This window comes from Artibeus jamaicensis, unplaced genomic scaffold, assembly GCF_021234435.1.
Source record: "Artibeus jamaicensis isolate MK-2021 breed Jamaican fruit bat unplaced genomic scaffold, CSHL_Jam_final contig_464, whole genome shotgun sequence".
Lineage (NCBI taxonomy): Eukaryota > Metazoa > Chordata > Mammalia > Chiroptera > Phyllostomidae > Artibeus > Artibeus jamaicensis.
Genome location: NW_026521842.1, coordinates 17373606 through 17396486, shown reverse-complemented (window position 1 = coordinate 17396486; position 22881 = coordinate 17373606). Strand labels below are relative to the sequence as shown.

The following is a 22881-nucleotide window of genomic DNA, read 5'->3' as shown; positions in this document are numbered from 1 at the left end:
TATTGTCTTTCATCTCCCACTCTGAATATACCGGACCACCCCAAAACAGTCAGAATTTTATTTTGTTTTTTAAAATTTTCATCCTTTAAAGGACATCGCGCGGGGTGGAGTGGGAGGAGGGCAAGGGAAGGAGAAAGGAGAGAAGATACTTTAATTTAAAACAACCAACAACTCAAGGTTTTTAGAGTATAGTATGCCACTTCCTAATTAAGAAATGCACTTGACAGTCCTTTGGCCAACTCAATTTAGACAATGCTTTGAAAACCCCAAAGGGCTGATGGCTGTCCAAGCAACGAGACTCTATTCCCCTGCGAGACTCGAATCCACCCGCGGGCCGCCTGGGGTACTTTCCCTCTTCCTGCAGACATCTCGGATCCTTAGGTTTGTCTCTAGCTCGGACTTGCGAGGGTCACCTCAGGCTCGCCATCAGGTCAGTGCAAATACATTTTCCTTCCCAGGACCCCAGACGCGGACACCTCCCGCCTCCCTCCCTCCCTCCCTCTCTCCCAGGCGGCGGGACCGATTCGCAGCAGCCCTGGCTGCGACGCGACGGCAGGAAGCAAAGCCCCTGTTGATGCTGTTCCACGGCGCGCCTTCCCGCCCTCCGGTGGCCGCCCAGGCTCTTCCCCTCTTAGGGGCGCCCCCTCCACGCCTGCGCAGTGCGCGGTAGGAGGCGGAGCTCAGATTCTTGTCAGCAGCGGCGGTGGCGGCGACCGTCAGTTTTCTCTCAGGAGAATCTCCAAAGAGACCCGTTGGCTCTTCACCCGCCCTTTTCCCCGCCCTGAGCCCCCCTCCTGGCTCGCCAGGATTCAGTCCCTGTGGAGTTTCCCCTCCGCCCGGCCGCTTGGGTCTTCGCCCGGTGGGAGTCAGTGCCCTCGAGGAGGAGCAGCAGCAGCAGCCACCCTCACCCTCGCCGCCCCCGGTTCGGTGCCCGCGGTCTCGGAGAGGAGTGCCGCCGCCACCGCCGCCCCCCCTCCCGCTGCCCTCGGGCCGGGCTGGGTTGAGCTGCGATGCCCTCGGACTTCATCTCATTGCTCAGCGCGGACCTAGACCTGGAATCGCCCAAGTCCCTGTACTCGCGAGGTGCGTCAGGCTGGGGGCAGCGGCGTGGGGGCGGGGAGGCAGGGCCCGGGGGAAACGGAGGGGTCCCCGTCTGGAGGGACGACCGAGCTCGGGTGGCCCGTCCTGGGGGATGGGGAGAGTCCGCTGGGGTTGGGAGCCCTTGGAAGCGGCCCCTCCCCCGCGGGGGCTCGGGCGCTGGGGGGGCCCAGACGCCGCCGGCCCCCTCTCTGCGGCACCGGCCGCCCCGAGCGTCCCCGTGCCAGCCCGGCCCGCCGCTCTCCTCCGGCGGCCGCCACCGGGCCTCCCCTGCTCGGGGATCGCCCCAGACTGGGCCCCGCGCTGGGGCCGCCGCGATGCGTGGGGCCGCGGCTCCGCTCGCCAGGACCATCCTCCCCATTAAAGTTGCCCGCAAACGGGCGGCGTGGCCCGGAGCCGGCTCTGGGTGCGGGGTCACCGCGATCCCCACCTCCAGGCCGTTCGTGCGTCGTCGTCTTACCCCGGCTCCCTCCGGCCTAGTCCACTCCCTCCCCTGGTCGGGACGGCCCCCCTCGACCAGGCGCTCTGCCTTTCCTCGTCATCCCCCGGCTGGAAGGGGCCCGGAGGTTCTGCCCCTTCCCCCTTTCTACCTCTGTGGCATTCTCATTACTCACTTCTGCCTCGCGTCTGCGAAGACAGGGGTGCTCTCTGTTAGTTTTATCCCTCCCCTGTCCCAGGGGTGCCAGCTCAGGCACAGCCGCTGTCCTTTGAGAATTTTCTATCTCATTGCTGTTCAAGGGCTCGGTTCAGGGAGGGGGCGCATCGGGCAGAGATTCCCGTTTAAAAACTCTTTTGGCTAAAGCCCAAAGGGGGTTCCCAGGAGCTAAAATATTAATACTTGAGCTAATCTCTACCGGGGTTGAATTCCTATACTGGACACCGCAAGAATGTGTTAGAACAGGTTCCGTGTGCAAGGGGCGTCACACCAAAATGCTCTGACGGCACTCTTCACTACTTCTTAAAGCACTGGGAAGGGACAGAAGGCAGAGCTGGGTTATTAATTGTTGATATTTAAAAAATCGTGTGCCATTATCAGTTTCCTTCCTGAGAAATTTAGCATGGCTTCAGTTTTTGGTTTGATGTATACATCGGATGATTGCACCCCCTCCAAAGAGGGGCACTTCAGGTTCACATTCGTGTGTTTGAATTGTTTAAGTGAATCCGAGTGAGATGGTTTACTCTGGAAGGTACTGGACTTTATAGACTGACGATTGAGTTTGTACACAGAGTCCTACTTAGTAACTGTAGCCATTGTCTGTTGCTCTGATGACTTTAGTTGGCAGCCACCATCCTGTAAGATGTTTGTGGTCAATGTTACCTGAAGTAGTTAGGAAATATTGTGGCTCTGAATGTCAGAAGTCCGTGTCAAGAGATGATTCTTAGAGGAGGCAAATGTGGTACAATTGGGTACTAAAAATAGTCAAGACATTAACACCATTCGTGCAGTAATCATCAGATAATTTTCCATGAAACAAATGCTTTATGAAAATCTAAGTTTAGCATAGAGACCATTGTAGAGGCAATTCAGCCTTCTTTCACAGAGAATATATTCACAAATACGGGCTTTAGCTCTTAAAAATACATGACAGTTATATAAGAGATGAATGCTATCCTTGGCTTTTTTTTAAAAAAAATCATTCAGCATAAAAAGTACTTAATGCTTTTTGTGTTTTTCAGATTCTCTGAAGTTACACCCATCACAGAATTTTCATAGAGCTGGACTATTGGAAGGTCAGCAGAGTGCCATTTTAAAGCATATTGTGTGAGTATGCAAAGGCTTTCTCTGATATGGAATTTAAATGAGAAAGTGTGAAACTTTGCAAACTCATACAATGTAGTTTTCCCCTAAACAGCCTGATCCTTCTTTTAGAGTAGGTGAATGTTTCAGTGAATTTTGTTGCTGTGTTTGATGTGCATGTTAGTTATTGTATCTGCTTTGAGAAGCCTTGAGTCTCCCCACTTATATCCCCCCAATCATTAAAAATTATATGTTGAGTATTCTACCCTGGAATTCCAGATTTTAACAAACAAACTGAGTATGAAAAGGCTCAAACAAGACCATAAATATAACGAAAAGTGTGACACCAAACACATATTTAGTTTGAAAATTCACAACTTTTATATGCTAAACATTACAAAATGATATATTATTTATTACAAAGGCATTGATGTCATTACTCTTGCATTGTTTTTAAAGATGAGGAAAGCCAAGTAATAGAGATGATGATTGAGCTATACTTAGAAAAAAGGGTTTTAGAAAGTTCTGGAAATGTTAATAGACTGTATAGAATAATGCAGACAGGTTACGATTACTTCAGAACACTTTATTTCATGTTGTTTTTTTAGCATTTTAGGACAAAATATCTCTGTTGTTTTTATAATTTTGAAGTGATTTCACATAAATTATTCTTGAATCTTACAATCCTGGAATTGGACAGCAACGATACTCATTTCCTCATTGTAAAGATGTGTAACCTGAGGCTGAAATTAAGAGACTTGGGGGGGGGAAGTCACACAATAGCAGAAACAATGCTTTTTGTGTTTTAGTTGGTGCTCGTTACTCAAAGCCAAGCTGCCACTGTAAAATATATAGGTAACCAGTGCCCTGTAGAGGGGGAGGGGGCGGGGTTCAGATTCTTAAATATTTTGTTGTCCACTTACACAAGGCCCTAAATATTTGTTTGACATGAGTGTAGGTGTTTGCTTTCTATAAAGTAGTCTGGTATAGTGGAGAAAAATGTGGGTTTTATAATTGAGCTTAAATTTGAGTACCAGTTTAGCTACTTCTTAGCTCTGTGACCTTGGCAAATAATTTTACCTCTTTAAACTTTAATATTCTTTCTATAATAATACATATAACCTCTTAAACTTAGTGAGCTAATGTGTGTGAAAATGTCTGGTTTAATAAATGTTTTCTTTTACTATCAGGTGAATTGTTTTAACTATAGAGCATATAAAAGGCTCTCAATCATTGATTATATTTAAATTTACAAGAAGGCCATAGATATACATTAGTGGGAAAATCAACTACAATCTTAGATGAGGAAGTATTAGAAGTATTTCTTAGCGAAGCAGATATCTGACTTTTATTCATGATTTTCAATTTGTGATCATGTTGTGGATTCATATTTGTGTGTACAAACTCATCCATTCTCTGGTAAAAAAACCAGAGAGTGTCATAATCATAGAGATTATTAGGCAGGAGAAAGATGAAAAAAAGTGTTAATTGTTTAAGCAAATATTTTTAACAAGTTGACGGGAATGCAGAAAACCATTTATTATTTATATTTACATGTTTGTGCCTAAATATTTCCATTAATTTTTAATTTTGGTTGAGAAGATACTCAAATATTTAAAGTAAGGTCACCCTTTTATAGATGATATGTAAAATGTGTAAGATGATATAAAATATGTAAGTATTAAGTATGTCATGTACTTTTATATCTTTGATACAGGGTATCATAAGAAAGTTGTTCGCTTCTGTAATGAAGGTATTTAATCAATGCAACCAATATTTTTTAGTGTTTTTTTAATATTCTTAACTTTTTAAAACATTTTTAAATGTCCTTTTATTATGGACATTTTAAAGAATATGAGCCCTGGCTGGTGTAGCTCAGTGGATTGAGCACAGGCCTGTGAAGCAAGGGGTCACCGGTTTGATTCCCAGTCAGGGCACATGCCTGGGTTGCAAGCCAGGTCCCCAGCAGGGGACACATGAGAGGCAATCACACATTGATGCTTCTCTCCCACTCTCCTTCCCTTCCCCTCTCTCTAAAAATAAAGAAATAAAATAGTTAAAAAATAAAATAAAGAATATGTGAAAATAGAGATAATAAAATAATGAACCCCCATATACCCATCATCAAGCTTTAACAATTATCAATGAATGTCTAATTTTGTTCCTATTTTCTTCTCCCCTTCCCCAAGCTGTATTATTTTACAACAAATATCAGACATCATGTCATGGCATACTTCTGTATTATAGTGACATTTCTTATATTAATTTTTATTTAGTTTTTAGATTTTGTTTATTTCTAGAGAGGGGAAGAGAGGGAGAAAAACATCAGTGTGTGTTTGCTCTTCACATGCCCCTTACTGGGGACCTGGCCTGCAACATCCATGTGCTTTAGACAAGGCCCTAAATATTTGTTTGACATGAGTGTAGCTGTTTGCTTTCTATAAAGTAGTCTGGTATAGTGGAGAAAAATGTGGGTTTTATAATTGAGCTTAAATTTGAGTACCAGTTTAGCTACTTCTTAGCTCTGTGACCTTGGCAAATAATTTTACCTCTTTAAACTTTAATATTCTTTCTATAATAATACATATAACCTCTTACACTTAGTGAGCTAATGTGTGTGAATCAAACTGGCGACCCTTTGGTTCACCGGGCTGCATTCAATCCACTGAGCTAGGTCAGTCAGGGCTCCCCTTCCCCTTTTCAAAAGGACAGTAGGAGGCTGCTGTCCTAGTGTATAGTATAATTTCTAATCTGTGTTGAAATTGTAGCCATATGGTCAGATTTGGGTTCAAATCCTGTTCCAACATTGTGTGTGCTCTCAGCTTAGTCATTTTATTTATCTTTTTTTGTGCTTCAGTCTTCTTAAATGGGAGCATAAATAGTATCTTCATTATGGGTTGTTGTTGAGGCAAATTCATGTAAAGCATTTAACCTAGCACATAGTAAGGTCTCAATAAATGTTAGCTGAATTAAAACATTTTAAACAAAAACCATCTATATAGTGCATACTTTTTCCAAATTTAAGTTTTTTCTTTAGGAAAATAAGGTAGGAAAATCAGTAATAGGGTGTTATTAAGCTTTAAAACGTAGATTTGAAGTCTCTTTAACCAAGGACCTCTTAGATTTGAAGGTCCTCTTTAACCAAGAGGTCCTTCTAGAAATATAGAGATGTAAGATAAGATCAATCAGATAACACAGGAAAAATAAGCAAATTAGAAAAATTGAGTAATAAAAAATGGATTAAAAATTTTAAATGATTTTAGTAGTAGTTAGGTTACATGATGCATCAAATTAAAGAACTGGTAAAATAAGAACTAAACTGGTAAAATAAGAACTAAACACCAATATGAATTAAACATTTAAGATTGGTATTTTTAGAAAGATAATATGAAATATTACAGTGAGAGGAAAATTAATGTTTTTATTATCAATCTATTTGATATGGTACCATCAATAATTATATTTTATATCTCACAAATGGAAATCCTAAAAATAGTAGCAGTGCCTTACTTGACTTTATGGAGTATTTCTAAATTGCCATTTATACAGGGTGGGGCAAATAAATTATCATTTATTAATTACTGTTATTTTCCATACAAACAACTATAAACCTACTTTGCCTGATTTATTTTCCTAGGGTCTGTGTTAGTACGGTAGTTAGGCTCTTAATTCTTACTTGATGAAATGTGTAAAGATGCCTATTGAGAAGGATTTAAAAAAAATACTTAACATTAAAAATAATCTGTTGGGTTCTTGTTTAGTATTATTAATTTCTATTGATCCATATGTAGTAAATTAAAAAAACCATTATGGAAATAAGTATGAAAATGAAGTTTAAATATATGACAAAAGTCATACCTAGTTCATCCCAACTTCTTGCTTCTAGGCTCCATCTCTGGTTTCCTACCATTTGTTTTTGTGTCTCTTCCTAAACTCCGCTTTCATGATTTTTCTTCAATCCTATAATTCTATTGTTTATTACAGTAAGAGGATAGAAATTCATATTTAATCAGATGGTTCTTGGCCTGCTCTTAATTGACTCTTGACTGCACTGTAATTATTCCAGGAGTCTCCCAGAACTTGAAAGTGCTAGTACAGAAAAACATTTCTTATTGTAATCAGTATAATATACAGGGTGGGGCAAAGTAGGTTTATAGTTGTTTGTATGGAAAATAACAGTAATTAATAAATGATAATTTATTTGCCCCACCCTGTATAAAACAGCCACTTTTATTAGAAAAAGTTAACTCATCTTTTCTATTAAGAATTAACAGGTAATTAGAAAAAAGAGAAGATCATATTAATCTGAGACATCAGTTGGGCCTGATTATGTAGTGATAGAAGATAGTCCTGTTAGCTTGAGAGTGTGGTAAAAGGCATTCTGCAATAGAAATGTTGCTTATTAAACTTACTATCTTTTCTTGTTAAGATTTTATTTTGGGTTACATAAAAAAGATTTATGTTTCTTTTATATGCTCTTTTAATAAAAATCAAGGTTATAAAAGGTATAATACACTAATTATAAACATGTACTTGAATGAAAATGTAGAAATTTTTTTATGGATTAACTACAGATAATGATTTGAGCTTTCATCTATAAATAAAACCTGATGTGATAAAGGATCCATATTTTTTATGATTTGAACTAGAGATGTGATTTTTTAGTTACTTTTATTTGTAATAACTATTGAAAAATAGATTTTTTTCTCTTGCTTTTAATACAGTAATCTCCCTCTTATCCTCAGTTTTACTTTTCATGGTTTAGGTCTGAAAATATTAAGTGGAAAATTCCAAAAATAAACAATTCAAAAGATATTTTGAGAGAGACCACATCCTCATAGCTTATTAGAATATATTGTTATAATTGTTCGATCTTATTTTTAGTTACTGATGTCTTACTTTGCCTAACTTATATATTAAACTTTACCATAGGTATGAGTGTATAGGAAAAAACATAGTATATATAGTGTTTAGTACTATCTGAGGTATTGGACATGCACTGGAGGTCTTGGAATATCTCTCCCTTGGATAAGAGAAGAATACTGTATTTACTTGATAAGGAGGTGATGATTATTACCGCTGGCCAGCCATGAATGTTTATTGCATCTTTACCATTCAGAAATGTTATGGTTAGTCTTTTAGTACATTTGGTACTTGGTTTTGAAGGCAAGACAAGAACACAAGAGCTTCTACTAGTGAGCTAAGTTGTTGATTATTCTTTTTTTTTTAAAAAAATATTTTATTTATTTATTTTTCGAGAGAGGGGAAGGGAAGGAGAAAGAGTGGGAGAGAAATATCAATGTATGGTTGCCTCTCATGAGTCCCCTGCTGGGAACTGGCCTGCAACCCAGGCATGTGCCCTGAATGGGAATCGAACTGCGATACTCTGGTTCGCAGGCCTGCGCTCAATCCACTGAGCTACACCAGCCAGGGCTAGTTGTTGATTATTCTTATCTTTATATATTTAACTTTAGTTTTAAAAATCTACTTAAAGAAATCTTTGTAGGACATTTTAAAAGAAACAATGTTGGTAGTTAAAGAGAAGAAAGAATAATAAATTCAGTGTTAATATAGTTGAAAACATTTTTGAGCAAGTATGTGTATCATCATTTTATAGATATTTTTCACATTTAATTTTCAGAAAACTCCTATGATATAGTATCAGTATCCCTACTTCATAAATGATCATACTGAGGTACAGGGGATTAACTAATTTTTTTCCAAGGTCATACAGCTAGAGGAGGAGTCTGGAATTTGAAACCTGACAATTTTACCCCAGAATTTTTATTTTTCCTGGTTTTCTTACAGTACAAACATTTTATTTTTTTGAAAAATTTATTTATTGATTCATTTTAGACATAGAAAGGAAAGGTTTTATTTATTCAATGATTGATTTTAGAGTGAGGAAGGAAAGAGAGAAACATCAGTTTGTGTTTCACTTATTTATGCATTCATTGATTGATTCTTGTATGTGCCCTGACCAGAAATCGAACCTCAACTGTGGCATATTGAGACAATACTCTAACCAACTGAGCTATCTAGCCAGGCACAGTATACACATTTTTATAATTGGCATTTATACTTTGGGCCCTAATAAGTTTATACCCCTGTTCATATGGTGTAAAGAGTACTTTGTATAGGATTCTTTAGCTAAATAGCTTCCATAAAATAATAAGAAATTCTATAAGCAATATGTAAAAATCAGTAAAGAATATGATGGATGACCATTTTGGGCAATATTTTAACACTCAATTAGCAAATTGTTGCCTGGCTTTGATGGGAGTCTTTAAGATTTAGCTGAAACACATTGCTGGTTGAATCATCTCTGCCCTAACTGATGATGGTATTCCAAAGTGAAAAATAAGGCAAGGGTAAGCAAGCCACCACAAAAGGAGGATTACTTTAGAAATGGAGGATGCCATGGGACTCTCAATTTCTTTGAGCATACCAGCATTTACCCTATTCTGCTGGTATGTTTCAGAGCCTAAGTTTGTGAAGAAATGAGCAACAGAAAAAACACTACTAATAGAGCCTCAAGAGTTGGCTTTATTTCTTGTTATGGTTGGTCTTTGCTTCTAAACTTCCTAATACTACTGTGTTAGGTATTAAAAAAGAGTTTTAATTCTAGTTTGGCCTTGAGACCTTATGGAAAATAGTGTAAGCATTCCTTTTCTTATTACAGACTAAACAAAAAGAATCTAGAATGGTTAGTTAAATTAATAGATACTAGGACCACCATGGATAATGGAGAAAGCTAGATATGTGATCCTAGTCACATTAAAAAAAAAGTCTTGTGCCTTCATTAGAAAATATAATTTTTCCCAACAGGGTTTTTTCCCCCCTCTGTGTTTGGGAGGATTTGGAGGGGAAGAAGTCAATCTTAATTTTTAAAAGAGTTTTGAAAAGTCTGTGCCCACAGTACAGAAGCACCAATTAATAGGAGGTGAACATGAAACTACAAATAGACCTATTCGCTCAATATCATCTCAAGTCTTTTAACTAGTTATACTTTCCCTGGGAATAGGGTATGTATGTGTGTGGGTACATGTAAGGATTGCTCCTGTCAAACCCCAACCCACAACAACTATTAAATTAATCTTGTAATTTTTAACTGTCATATTCCAGGAACAAACTTCATTTTAAAAACATAACTTAATGGGAAGTATTACTTATTTATAGATAGATTTTTAAATACCTATATCTATATATCTGTTTCATGTGCAGAAACAATGCATGGAAATTTTTTAACTTTTAATTTCTGCCCTGGCTGGTATAGCTCAGTGGGTTGAGTGTGGGCCTGCAAACCAAAGGGTTGCCAGTTTGATTCCCAGTCCAGGGCACATGCCTGGGTTTTGGGCCAGGTCCCTGGTGGGGGGCATGTAAGAGGCAATGGCACATCAATGTTTCTCTCCCTCTTTTCTCCTTCCCTTCCCCTCTCTCTGAAGGTAAATAGATAAAAATCTTTTAAAAAAGTTTCTGCAGGGTCACTGGAGCAGTATAACATCTAAAATACTACCAAAACTTGTATAATTCTGCTGCTTTTGGAATAATTGTATTAAAAGTTAAGAATACTTTTTAAACATTTTTTTTTCTGGGAGGGATTTGTCTTTGAATTAAGATATTTTTAAGTACAGAAGAGCTGGGATTTTTGTTTAGGAGTTTTTGGTCATTTTATTCCTATGATCAATATTTTTTAATTAAAACATTTTTGAGATGTAATTGACATTAACATATTAGTTTTAGATATGTAACATAATGCTTTGATATATGTATATATTAGGTGTGATTACCACAATAACTTTAGTTAACATCCATCACCACACATAGTTACAGTATTTTTTTCTTGCTATAAGAACTTTTAACATAAGTATATGTTAAATATACTTATGTTAAATATGTTAAATATACTTTAGCAATTTTCAAGTATACAATACAGTATTGATAACTATAGATAGCATGCTGTGATAACTATAGATACCATGCTGTGCATTACATTCTCAGAACTTATTTATCTTATAACTAGAAATTTGTACCACTGACCACCTTCACTTATTTTGCCCACTCTCTCCTGCACCTGTCCCCTACACCCTGCTACTGGCAACCACCAGTCTGTTCTCTGTGAGTTCAGTTCTTTGTGTTTTTTTGTTTTTTAGATTACACATGCATATAACTGAGATCACATTATTTGCCTAACTTAGTTCCGTATGTGGTAAGTCCATTTAACAGAAGAATATTTGGCCATAAAATGGAACAAATTACTACTGATATGTATTACTACATGGATGAACGTTGAAAACATGAAAGTGTTTTCATGAAAGAAGTGAAAGAAGCCAATCACAAAAGACCACATTGTATAACTCTCTTTATATGAAATGTACAGAGTAGGCAAGGAGATTAGTGGTTCCTGGGGGTATGTTGAGGGTTGGAGGACTACAGGGATGATAGTTAAAGGGTTTGAGGGTTTTTTTGGGGGGGCATGATAAAAGTGTTCTACAGTTTATTGTAATTGTTGTACAACTCTGTGAATATACTAGAGCTAAGTGTCTAAATAGAGTTATTCCCCCTTAAAAAGGAATGAAGTTCTGATACATCTTATAACACGAATGAACACTGAAAACATATGGTAAGTGAAATAAGCCAGACACAGAAGAGCGAATATTATATGATTCCATGGCTCCATGTGGTATCTAGAATTGAGACAGAAAGTCGAATAGTGGTTACCAGGGAAAATGGGGAAAGGGCAATGGGGAGTTATTGTTTAATTGGTACAGAGTTTATGTTTTAAATTCTGAAGGAGTTCTGGAATGGATAGTGGTAATGGTTACACAACATTGTGAATAAAGTTAATGCCATTGAATTGTACACTTTAAAAAATGGATACAATGTTAATTTTATGTTAGGTATATTTTTGCCACGAAAGTATATGTTAAAAACAAAGTTAATTTTAAGAGTCTGAGATATATGAAGTGTTTCGTAAAGTTAAGGAAACAGATAATTGTGTGGTGGCACATGGAACAGAGACTATTTTCATTCTTCCCTTTAACAGAATATATTTTAGTTGCTTTATGTTTAGTCATTTTATGGTTTTCTTCCATTTTTATAAAGTGTGAATTTCTTTTGCTTTCTGCATGGGACCCAAAATCTTTAGCTTTAAATGTAACTTAAACACCATTAAGCGTGCAACATCTTGGATAATAACATATTTTTGATGAGCCTGTCTAGACTACAGATGACTGTGTGAAAAATTCATGAAGTAGACACATTAACGTCATTTAGATTGGAAAATTTTTTACTATTAATATACATAGTTGATTCATTTTGTTGATTTCTAGAAAGCAAATGTTTATAGTATTTAATAGTAGCAAGAAGATAGTAGTTTTCCAATAAATGTCACAGAATCGTGGCAGTGAGCCAGGGAGAAGAAAAGCTGCGTTAGTGAAGTGAGACAGACTTCTGTAGCTATGGAAACTGTAAACCCTACTAAGTCCCAAAAAGGTATGCTTTTTGTATTTCTATTATTAATTAGACATTAGTAGACATTAATGAGGACTCTGGATAACTAATTAAATATAGGTATAATGGTATTCATTAAAAGGCCTGGGTAAGAGGAATTGTTTGGCAGTTTAGTATTTGTTTGTATGAACATCAAAGTACTTAATTTATTTACCTCTAATTTGATTTACTGTGGCTGTCAACTGCTACAATATTTTCTATATAAAAGGATGTTTTGCCAGATTATTGCCACAGCTCAAGTTTTAAGTTTATCTAAGAATAAATGAGAGAATGTGAACATAATTCAACTTAGTAAAATTAAATTAATCTCAACTGGTACTTATATGTTTATCGGTAAATGCATATTAATATGTGCACAAGCAAATTTTTTTGATACATGTTATATTATTTTAATTGAAATCCCAACTTTTTTCATAGTAGCTGAATACTTATTATAGTATTTCTTTTTAGTCTTTTTATATTATTATTCTGTTACAGTGGTATCAATATTGCCCCCTTTACCATTCTCTGCCCATCCTACCACCCCCCGACCCTGCTCCCACGGTCAATTCCCACATTGTTGTCCATGGCTGTGGGTCATTAATACATGTTCTTTGTCTAGTCCCTTCCCCATTCTTTCCACCATTGTCCTCCTCCCCACGCCCCCTCTGGTCACTTTCAGACTGCTCCATGTTTCTGTGCCTGTGGTTCTATTTTGTTCATTAGTTTATTTTGTTCATTAGATTCCACTTATGGGTGAGACCATGTGGTATTTGTCTTATCATCAACTGGCTTATTTCACTTAGCATAATATTTTCCGGTTCCATCCAGGCTGTCGCAGAAGGTAGGAGTTCCTTCTTTCTGCTGTGTCATATTCCATTGTGTAAATATACCACAGTTTTTTGATCTACTCATTTACTGATGGGCACTTAGGCTGTTTCTAGCACTTCACTATTGTAAATAGTGCTGCTATGAACATAAGTTCTTTTGAATTGGTTACTCAGGATTTTTAGGGTATATTCCCAGCAGCGGAATCACTGGGTCAAAAGGCAGTTCCATTTTTAGTTTTGTGCACAAGTAAATTTTATGAATAAATACTGTTTTAGGTATAATTGGCATACTGGTAATTTATAATAGTTTTTGTGTTGTAGAACAACTAGTGCTTTTACCAAGTAGTAATTTTCTGATGGATACCCTGACTGGCCTATAAGGTTAATATTTTCCCCAATTATAGAAACCAATTTACTCCTAAGAATACTTAAGATTAGGTCTGTAATCAGGGTTGTCTGTACTCATTTGGTAGAATTATAATGGACTGTTCCAGGTGGTAAGCTTCAAAAGGGAGATGGTGGCTAATTCTAGAACGAGAAAGGTAACCTGGAGCTGAAACATAGCCATTGAGTAATCGTGTTCTCACCATTCTAATTTGCTTATTTGTGTGTAAGTCAAAAGGTGCATCTTCCCTTAAATTTAGTTGTGTTTTGTTCTCTATGCTAGGAACTATTGCTTCAGTTTGCTTGGCCTTTTCATAAATATCAGCTGTCAACCAGACATAGAAGCAAATGATATTTTAGAATCTCCCAAATCAAACAGATTTAGGGGTAAAATTTAGCAGTCTTTTATTGTATGTGGAAGATGAAACAGAAAAGCTCTTTTGGAAAAATTATTTAAGGTCAGACCCTATCATAGTGCTCAGAAAAGAAAATTTTGGAAATGCCAAATAGGTAGAGAAAAGGTTTTAGGACTTCTTCCATTAAAGACTTTTAATTTTCACCACTCTACTGCTGGAACAAAGATTGACCAGAGCATTGGAGAGTCCTTCTTTGTGTGTTGGATCTCTCCTTTTCCTACTTTGTTTTTGGTAGGATGTTGTTCATCTTCTTGTCCATTAATTGTATATTGAAGAGATCATGGGCTATAGTAAAGGACTTTAGTAATCCAAATATGGATTGCTATACTAGGACAGATAAGCACTCCTCATTTGGATTATTAAAAATTTTAAAGGTAGATAAAACTTCAACTCAGAAATTCAAAGGATAAAATTTAATAAAAATAAGAGTAAAAAAGTTTCATCAGTTAAAACAGCTAGGAATAGACAAAGTAAAAAAGCGATATCCCTAATTTTGGTACTTAACTAAAATTGAATAGAAACTTTAGGTCTAGAGTCTATACCTCAGCATGACTCAGATTACCTTTGAGTCTTCAGGGTAAGGCTTCTATAGGAAGTTATTTTTCATGATACTGTGTTCCTTTGTTTTTCATTTTTTCTTCATGGTATATTTTGTCTTCCATCATAGGTGACTTTGTAACTCCAGGTTATCTAAAGAGCTCCTTACTTTGGCATTTGTTAGGACTTCTCAGTACAATTTTTAATGAATGCTCAGTACCAGGTACCTAAACACGAGTATTCTGAATCAACCAATAAATTGACAAATCTCATTTTAGGCAGTTTGGCTATGGTGTACAATAAAGTGGTTTTTTCCTAATAATTTTAGGTTTGAGCATTTATTTTTAAAAAGCTGTTGGTCAAAGTACAGTATTTTTCAGGGAGAGGTGTTTCATAGTACAGAACAGTACTGTTTTTTCTTTGTATCATTAAAATAAAACAGTTGAATTTCAATTTGTAAATATGAGAAAATTGTCATTGACAGTTAACTTTGTCTTAGGGTAGAACATTGTAACGAGAAAATAAATTCTAAAGTGGTTTAGACAAAAATATCTTTTAAGTTTAATGTCCTACAAATTTCAGGTTCTGTTCTATATCTTTTTCTGGCTTGTTTTCCCCTTGACCTGACAGGATATGAAAGTTTGTCCCACATAATTATTTTTTAGTTTTGCTAAACATTTTTTAAATGGCTAACTTTGGACAAGGGTAAAAAGACATTGAGTCTCTCTTGCCTCAAAGGTGAATTGTTTTCTAAAATTGCTGTCTATTGCCTCACTCTATTGAATAGGATCACTAAGAAGTTATGTAGTGGGACCCTGTTCTCTGTTTTACAGCAGATCCAATTCCAAGGTTTAAGGTCCATATAGGAGCATTTACTGTCCCACTTTGTGGGGCCTTGGAGCAAGACTGCTCCAAGTTCAGGTTCTGGTTACATTTTTCACTAGTTGGTTAACAGCTTGGAAAAGTTAATTGACCTCTCCATGCCTCAGTTTCCTCATCTGTAAAATACTATTGATAATAGAATTTACATGGTAGGGTTGTGAGAATTGAATGAGTTAATATAAGTGAAGTTCTAAATGGTGCCTAGCATAAGCTACATAAGTTGCTGTTGCTATTATAATATAGCGTTTACATGTGTTTTTTTAAAGGTTCAAAAAATATAGTTTTCTTCTAAGATCACTAGTGACAAAAAGTAGAAAACATCACATTTTAAATAAAGCAGAATAAACATCAGCATTAGTGTTTTTGGCATTCTGTATTTGTGGCCATTTTCCTGAGTGGTTTTTTTGTTTTAAGATTTTATTTATTTTTAAAGAGAGGGGAAGGGAGGTAGGGAGAAAGGGAGAGAAAGGGAGAGAAACTTTGAAATATGAGAGAAACATCTATTGGTTGCCTCTTACATGCGCCCCAACTGGGGACCTGGCTCATAACCCAGGCATGTGCCATGATCGGGACTGGAACTGGCCACGTTTTGCTTTGCGGGATGACACCCAACCCACTAAACCATACCAGTCAGCACCTTTGAGTGGTTTCTTGATTGTAGGAATAATAACAGTGCCACAGTTTCTGTGGGTTTAAAAACAACAATTTGTGCTAATGCAAGAGCAACTAATGCTGTCGGCCATCTCTTTTTTACTAATGATTTGTACTGACAAGGATATCTGGTCATTAAGGCTCAGTTTTCTTACTCTAGGTGTATAAGATGAAGGGGAAAAGCTTTAGATAGTCAATTCCAGGCTGGTCACCATGGAAAAATTACATTCTGCTGTATCCTATTTATAATTCAGTTGATATACGGGAAATTGTGTAGTTGTAGTTGGGGGGGAAAGTACAGAATTTGTAGTCAGAAAATATATTGAAATGTCAATTTCACTTTTTGCTAGTTGTTTTCATCCTTTTATTTTCATTTCCTCTCTAACAGTTACTATGTTTTTTATATGAAATAATGGTTTTCATTAGTTTAAACATTATTTGATTTTAAATTTCTAATTTGCTTTGGATATTTTAGAAAGAGTCCAATATATATTTCAAGGAAAGAAAGTTAATTTTTCCAGATAAGTCATTCTTTTCGGGTGTTAAAGTACTTTTAGTAATTTTTTTAAATTGAAAGCTTAATTTTTCAGATATAATAAAATTATACCTTAGTTTATTACAAAATAACATTGGGCCATTGTGAAAACTATAAAGCATATAAAGTAGAAAGGAAAATAATATGTAATTCTGCTACTGAGAAATAGCTACTTATATACATTTTGACATACAGTATATCATTCTGTACTTTCTGTCTTTTCTGTGTATATATGGACATTTTTTATTTGTTTTTCTAAAATAGGATCATATCGTGAATTTTGTAACCTGCTTTTTTTCTTAGTATATTTTGAACACCACTCTAGGTTTATAAATTGAGCATAACTTAGCTTTATTTTTATTATAAAAATGTTAAATAATATAAAAAATAAAGTAAATTACAAAATTACATCTTATAATCTTTGTTATATTTTTATGCATATGTGTTTTACATAAATGGAGTTATTTTTATATGATTCTGTACCGGGGTGTGAAACTCATTTTCACTGGGGGCCACATCAGCCTCCTGGTTGCCTTCAAAGAGCTGAATGTTATTTCAACTCCTTAACAGTTAAGGAGTAGTTAATTTATTTATATAGTCCTAAAATTATTTTGGCCCTTTGAAGGCAACCATGAGGTTGATGTGGCCCCCGGTGAAAATGAGTTTCATACCCCTGTTCTATGCTGTTTATAGCCTTCTTCCTTCATTCAACAATATATTCTATTTTCTATAATCCAAGTAGATGTATGTATGCCTTTATTTTTTGTGGTACATTGTATTTCCTAACATGGATGTGTCATCATTGCTATCATTTATTTAATGTCTTCTATTAATGACATTTAGTATGTTTCTAGTTTTGCTTTTGTCAACAGTGCTGTATACAGTATTCTTATTATATGCATGTCTTCATACTTATCTTTTTTTTATTTATAGAAGTGTAATTACTGGGACAAGCAAATACACAGAATTTTGATATCTATTGCCCCAAAAAGTTTTTAAAAATTTATATTCATTAGCAATACCAACTTTTTAGAATTTTGTTAGTACAAATTATTATCTTTACAAAATTATTAAAATTTGATATTCTGTTCTATCTTATTTTAATTAGCCATTCCAATTGAATATTTCTCATTTATATATTGGCCATTTGCATATCTTTTTGAAATGTCTGTTCTTATCCTTTACTAATTGTTTTCTGCCCGGTTGATTTAGAAGTTCCCTAAAAAGGGAAATGACAACTATTTTATTATGGGTAGTATGTGCTACTTAGTTGTCACTGATGTTTTTCTATCAAAAATTACTATAGTATCTATAAGCTTGTAATTATTTTAAACTCCAGTGGTCCACAGTTCTTGAGTAGTTTCCATGTACCTTACAAGATTAAGATTAAATTGATGTTCTATTGGTTCCTCATAATGTTAGCTTAGTTTTAAATGGCATTAATACTTATAAAATTGATAGTTTTATATCTTCTAATCACTCTCTTCAATTCATCCTTCTTTTTTTAAATATATTTTATTGATTATGCCATTACAGTTGTCCTATTTCCCCCCTCTTCATTCCCCTCTACCCTGCACACCCCTCCCCCACCATTCCCCCCCCTTTAGTTTATGTCCATGTGTCACAGGTTCTTTAGATTCTATATTTTCCTTACTATTCTTGCCCTCCCCCGTCTATTTTCTACCTACCATCTATGCTACTTATTCTCTGTACCTTCTCCCCCCTTCTCCTCTGCCCCCTCCCCTCTTGCTAACCCTCCATATGATCTCCATTTCTATGGTTCCGCTCCTAATCTAGCTGCCCTCTTAGTTTGCTTTTGTTTTAGGTGTGGTTGTTGATAACTGTGAGTTTGCTGTCCTTTCACTGTTCATATTTTTTATCTTCTTTTTCTTAGATAAGTCCCTTTAACATTTCATATAATAAGGGCTTGGTGATAATGAACTCCTTGAACTGGATCTTATCTGAGAAGCACCTTATCTGCCCTTCCATTCTAAATGAAAGCTTTGCTGGATAGAGCAGTCTTGGTTGTTGCTCTTTGTATTTCAGGACTAGGAATACTTCTTTCCAGCCCCTTCTTGCCTGTAAGGTCTCTTTCTAGAAATCTGCTGACAGTCTGATGGGAACTCCTTTGTAGGTGACAGTCCCCTTATCTCTGGCTGCTTCTAGGATTCTCTCCTTCAGTTTAATCTTGGCTAATGTAATGATGATGTGCCTTGGTGTGATCCTTCTTGGGGTCCACCTTCTTTGGGACTCTCTGAGCTTCCTGGATTTCCTGGAAGTCTATTGCCTTTGCCAGAATGGGGAAATTCTCCTTTATTATTTGTTCAAATAAGGTTTCCACTGGTGGCTGTTCCTCTTCCCCTTCTGGTACCCCTATAATTCGGATGTTGTTTAAAGATGTCCTGGAGGTTCCTAAGCCTCTCATCATTTGTTTGAATTCTTGATTCTTCATATTTTTCTGTTTGGTCATTTTTTCCTTCCTTCTGGTCCACTCCTTTGAATTGAGTCCCAGTTTCCTTTCCATCACTATTGGTTTTCTGTGCGTTTCCCTTCATTTCAATGAGTTTAGCCTTCATATGTTCCTCTAATTTGTGACTAAAATCAACCAGTTCTGTGAATATCCTGATCACCAGTGTTTTGAACTGTGCATCTGAAAAGTTAGCTATCTCTTCATTGCTTAGATTTATTGGCTCTGGGGCTTTGAGCTGTTCTTGAGCCATGTTTTGGTCTGTTCGCACCTGTTATGTGTGAGGGGCAGAGCCTTAGATGTTCACCAGGGCAGGGCAACCCAGGGTGCTGCGTTGTGATGCTGTATGTGGGGGCGGGGTCAGAGAGGGGCAGTGGTGTTTGTTCTGTCCTCTCGCAGATTTCTGTCCCCTCGGCTGCTTCCCACAAGCTAATAGGGCCCTTCTGGTGCTGGTTCCCAGGTGTGTGGACTTGTGCACCCTCCAGGACCCTGTGGGTCTCTCCAACCAACTCTTTGTGAGCCTGGGAGCTTCTTCCATTACCTCAACCCTGAAAGTCTTGCCAGTTGGTGCTTTCATGCTCTAATTCCCATTGCTGGGGCCCTGGCCTGAGCGATCTGTCTTACTGTTCACTCCTTCGCTTGGTTTATCTGCGCAAATGTGTGACCAGAGTCAGCCAGCCACCTTTCGCCCTCACTTGGTCCGCTTGTTTCCACCCCACGCTTGGGATCTGCCAACAGATGCCTGTGCTCCCGCGCTCCTGAGCTCCTGGGTTGGTCAGGCTGATCTTTCCTACCCGACCTCGCTCTGCCGCTGACTCCACCCCTCTTACCGCTCTGGATGAATGGTTTGTTGTTGTCAGACTTCCGTACAGTTCAATTTTCTGTGTTTTGGCTGCATTTTTGTTACTAAAACTTTGTTGTCTTTAAACTTGGTTGTGCAAGGAGGCACAGTGTTTCTACCTATGCCTCCATCTTGGCCAGAAGTCTCAATTCATCCTTCTTAAAAAATACATTCTAGTTAAAAGAGATAAAATTGTTCATTTTTAGTAACAATATATTGATCCTTTATTGTGAAACTAATGGCTGTAGATACTATATTCCTTAAAGCAAATAATGTATTTGACTGATATATTATAAAATCTGAAAGTCTTCAGCTACTGTGATACTAAAGATTATTTAGAATTTTAAAAAAGATTTTATTTATTTATTTTTAGAGAGGGGGAAGGGAGAGAGAGAAGCATCAATCTATTGGCTGCCTCTTGCATGTCCCCAACTGGGAACCTGGCCTGCAACTCAGGCTTGTGCCCTGACCCGGAATTGACCTGGTGACCTTGCCATTTGCAGGACAACACCCAACCCAGTGAGCCACACCAGTCAGGGTGATTATTTGGAATGTTGGAAATTTTATGCCTCTCTTTTTTTTAAGGTATACATCATTAGTAGAGTGAATTTTCTTTTAGTTGTTAATAATTTTGTGATTCTGGTAGATTACCTCTTTATTAGCCTCAGTTTAAGGTGCTTACTATTTCAGAGACAGACTGAAATACTTTTGCTAAAATAATAATAATTCCCTCAGTAGTACCATGTGTCATAATTTTAGCATACTAAGTGATTAATTAATGTAAATCCCAAAGCTTAAGTAATTGTGCTGATCTAAGTATACCGTTAAGTTCTCAATTTCTTTAAAATGTTTATTTAGATTAGTCTGTGAAATTTTTAAGTAGAATGATTTGCTTTTGGAGTATAGTAGTGTTATACTTGGGAGTTTGAAACTACATACCAGAGGCATATATATAAGAATAAGTTCACATCTATTTTCTACTTGGGTAATTTAGGACTACAATGCTTTTTAAAATTTAAAATTAATGATAACTTAATATTATTTTTTGAAGAATCATGAAAAGGCCAGATTTAACTACATATTTTTGCCTAGTGCCCCAAATAAATAAACTAGTTTTAGGTCTCTAATGGGTTTTGAGTATTATAAATATGTACATGTACTTACTAAATATGAATAAATTAATTAAAATCTTAGGCAGAATTTTATTTTAACTGGTCAAAAAAATTTTAAAGATTATATTTATTTATTTTTAGAGAGAGGGGAAAGGAGGGCAAAAGAGAGAGAGAGAGAAACATCAGTGTGTGGTTGCCTCTCATGTGGCCCCCACTGGGGATGTGGCCTATAACACAGGCATGTACCCTGACTGGGAATCTAACCCATAACCCTTTGGTTCATAGCCCCTGCTGAATCCACTGAGCTATACCAGCCAGCGTTGGACAAATTTTAAAATGTGACTTTTACTGAGTTCCTATATCTCTATCTTTCTAGACAATGTTATTGTGAAATATCTAAGAAGGAAATTAGAATGGCATTTGCCATTGGAATAACTTTAATTCACCTCTAGTTGCAGCACAGTTACATTTTAACAAAGTAATTTTGAGAATGCTGATAAAAATGGTTATAATTCTAAAACAGGTGGGTGTATAGAATAGGATGATGAAAAGGAGGAAAATGGTAAATTGAATTTTTGAGTTCATTATTACAAGAAACTGTGCTATTTTTGTACAGTATAAGGATATATCAGGATTTTTAAAATATAAAAATGCATGTTTTATAACCTGCTTTTATTTTAGAACATTTTTCGAGATGCTATTTTAAGCTGTAGCTGTTAATGGGCTGAATTTATCCCAGTCTTCCTGGTTGTTCAATAACCTCTTAGCACTTGACCACTTTCGTAGGTTTGGGTAAGCCTACTACATGTTTGCTGAAACTGCCAAGAGCTAGAACTAGAACTAGTCTACTTCTAGTATATATTCCGGATTTAATTTCATTTTGAGAAGATGAACTTTAATAACTTCTTAATAGGCTGACTTTACAAGTTATAATAAACAACAAGTAGGATTATTTATATTACAGGACAGTGGGCAAGTAGATACCGTATTTTTTGGTGCACCCCCCAAAATTTGGGAGGATATGGGAGTGTGCCTTATAGTCTAAATGTAGCTTACCTGGCTCGCTGTTGTGGGGGTGGTGGTGGTGGATTTAATAACGCACCACAAGTTATTAAATATTTTACCACATTTTTTGCTTCAAAAATTTTTTCCTATTTTTCTCCTCTAAAACCTAGTGCATCTTATGGTCTGGTGTGTCTTATAGTCCTAAAAATACAGTAGCTTACATTAGTGTTATATTATTCTTTGCATACTACCTGGTGGAGCATTTTGATAAATATATATTATTACATTTAATTTTTTTGACACCTGGGAGGTATACTTATCATCTCTATCTTATAGATAATAAAATCAAAACCCCAAATAATTAAGGGACCTGCCCAAGTAGACACTGTTAATCAGTAGAAGAGGTATGGTCTTCTTTTTAAGCACATGTTCTAACTTCTGATTATTCCTTTTTTTAAAAAACCTCAATCAAGATCATTTATCTACTGTAACTGCAGATAAAATGGTGAAAGACAAAAAATGTAATTTCTTTACCCTAAGCTTACCCTCTAATTATTTACTGGAAACAGACCAGTAAATAATTAATTGACAATAACATGCTAAGGGCTCTGAAAAGGGAAGTGCAGATTGATGAGGTAGGACATGGGAAGGTGCTGATGTGCCAGGGAATCAGGGCTTTTGATAGAAGGTGACATCCAAACTCAGTTCTGAAATCATAAAAAATAGTCAAGTAAAGGTGAAGGGGCTGCATTGAAAGAATATTGTTCCAGGCAGAGGGGAAAGTGTGTTTGGATGTGAGCAAGAGCACAGTATGTTGGAGAATTGAAAGAAATTCAGTATGGCTTGAATATAGAGCTAGAAATTGGGAAAAGAAGGGTAAGGGTAAGGGAGGG

The 22881-nt window shown here is 36.7% G+C and overlaps 1 protein-coding gene across 5 annotated transcripts in view; it reads left to right on the top strand.

Annotated features, from left to right (window-relative positions):
• The first annotated feature begins 693 nt into the window (after nucleotides 1–693).
• Nucleotides 694–22881, top strand: part of NFAT5 (nuclear factor of activated T cells 5) — a 132735-nt gene continuing 110547 nt past the window's right edge. For 2 of the 5 annotated variants that reach the window (XM_037162538.2, XM_037162537.2), the window contains exons 1-2: nucleotides 694–1083; nucleotides 2776–2829. In XM_037162538.2, coding sequence (XP_037018433.2) covers nucleotides 1011–1083; nucleotides 2776–2829 — 127 coding nt within the window. In that variant the 5' untranslated portion in view covers nucleotides 694–1010. Of the gene's footprint in view, nucleotides 1084–2773; nucleotides 2861–22881 lie in introns of those variants that run through there. The other 3 variants (XM_037162540.2, XM_037162539.2, XM_037162542.2) reach the window with 2 other exon arrangements.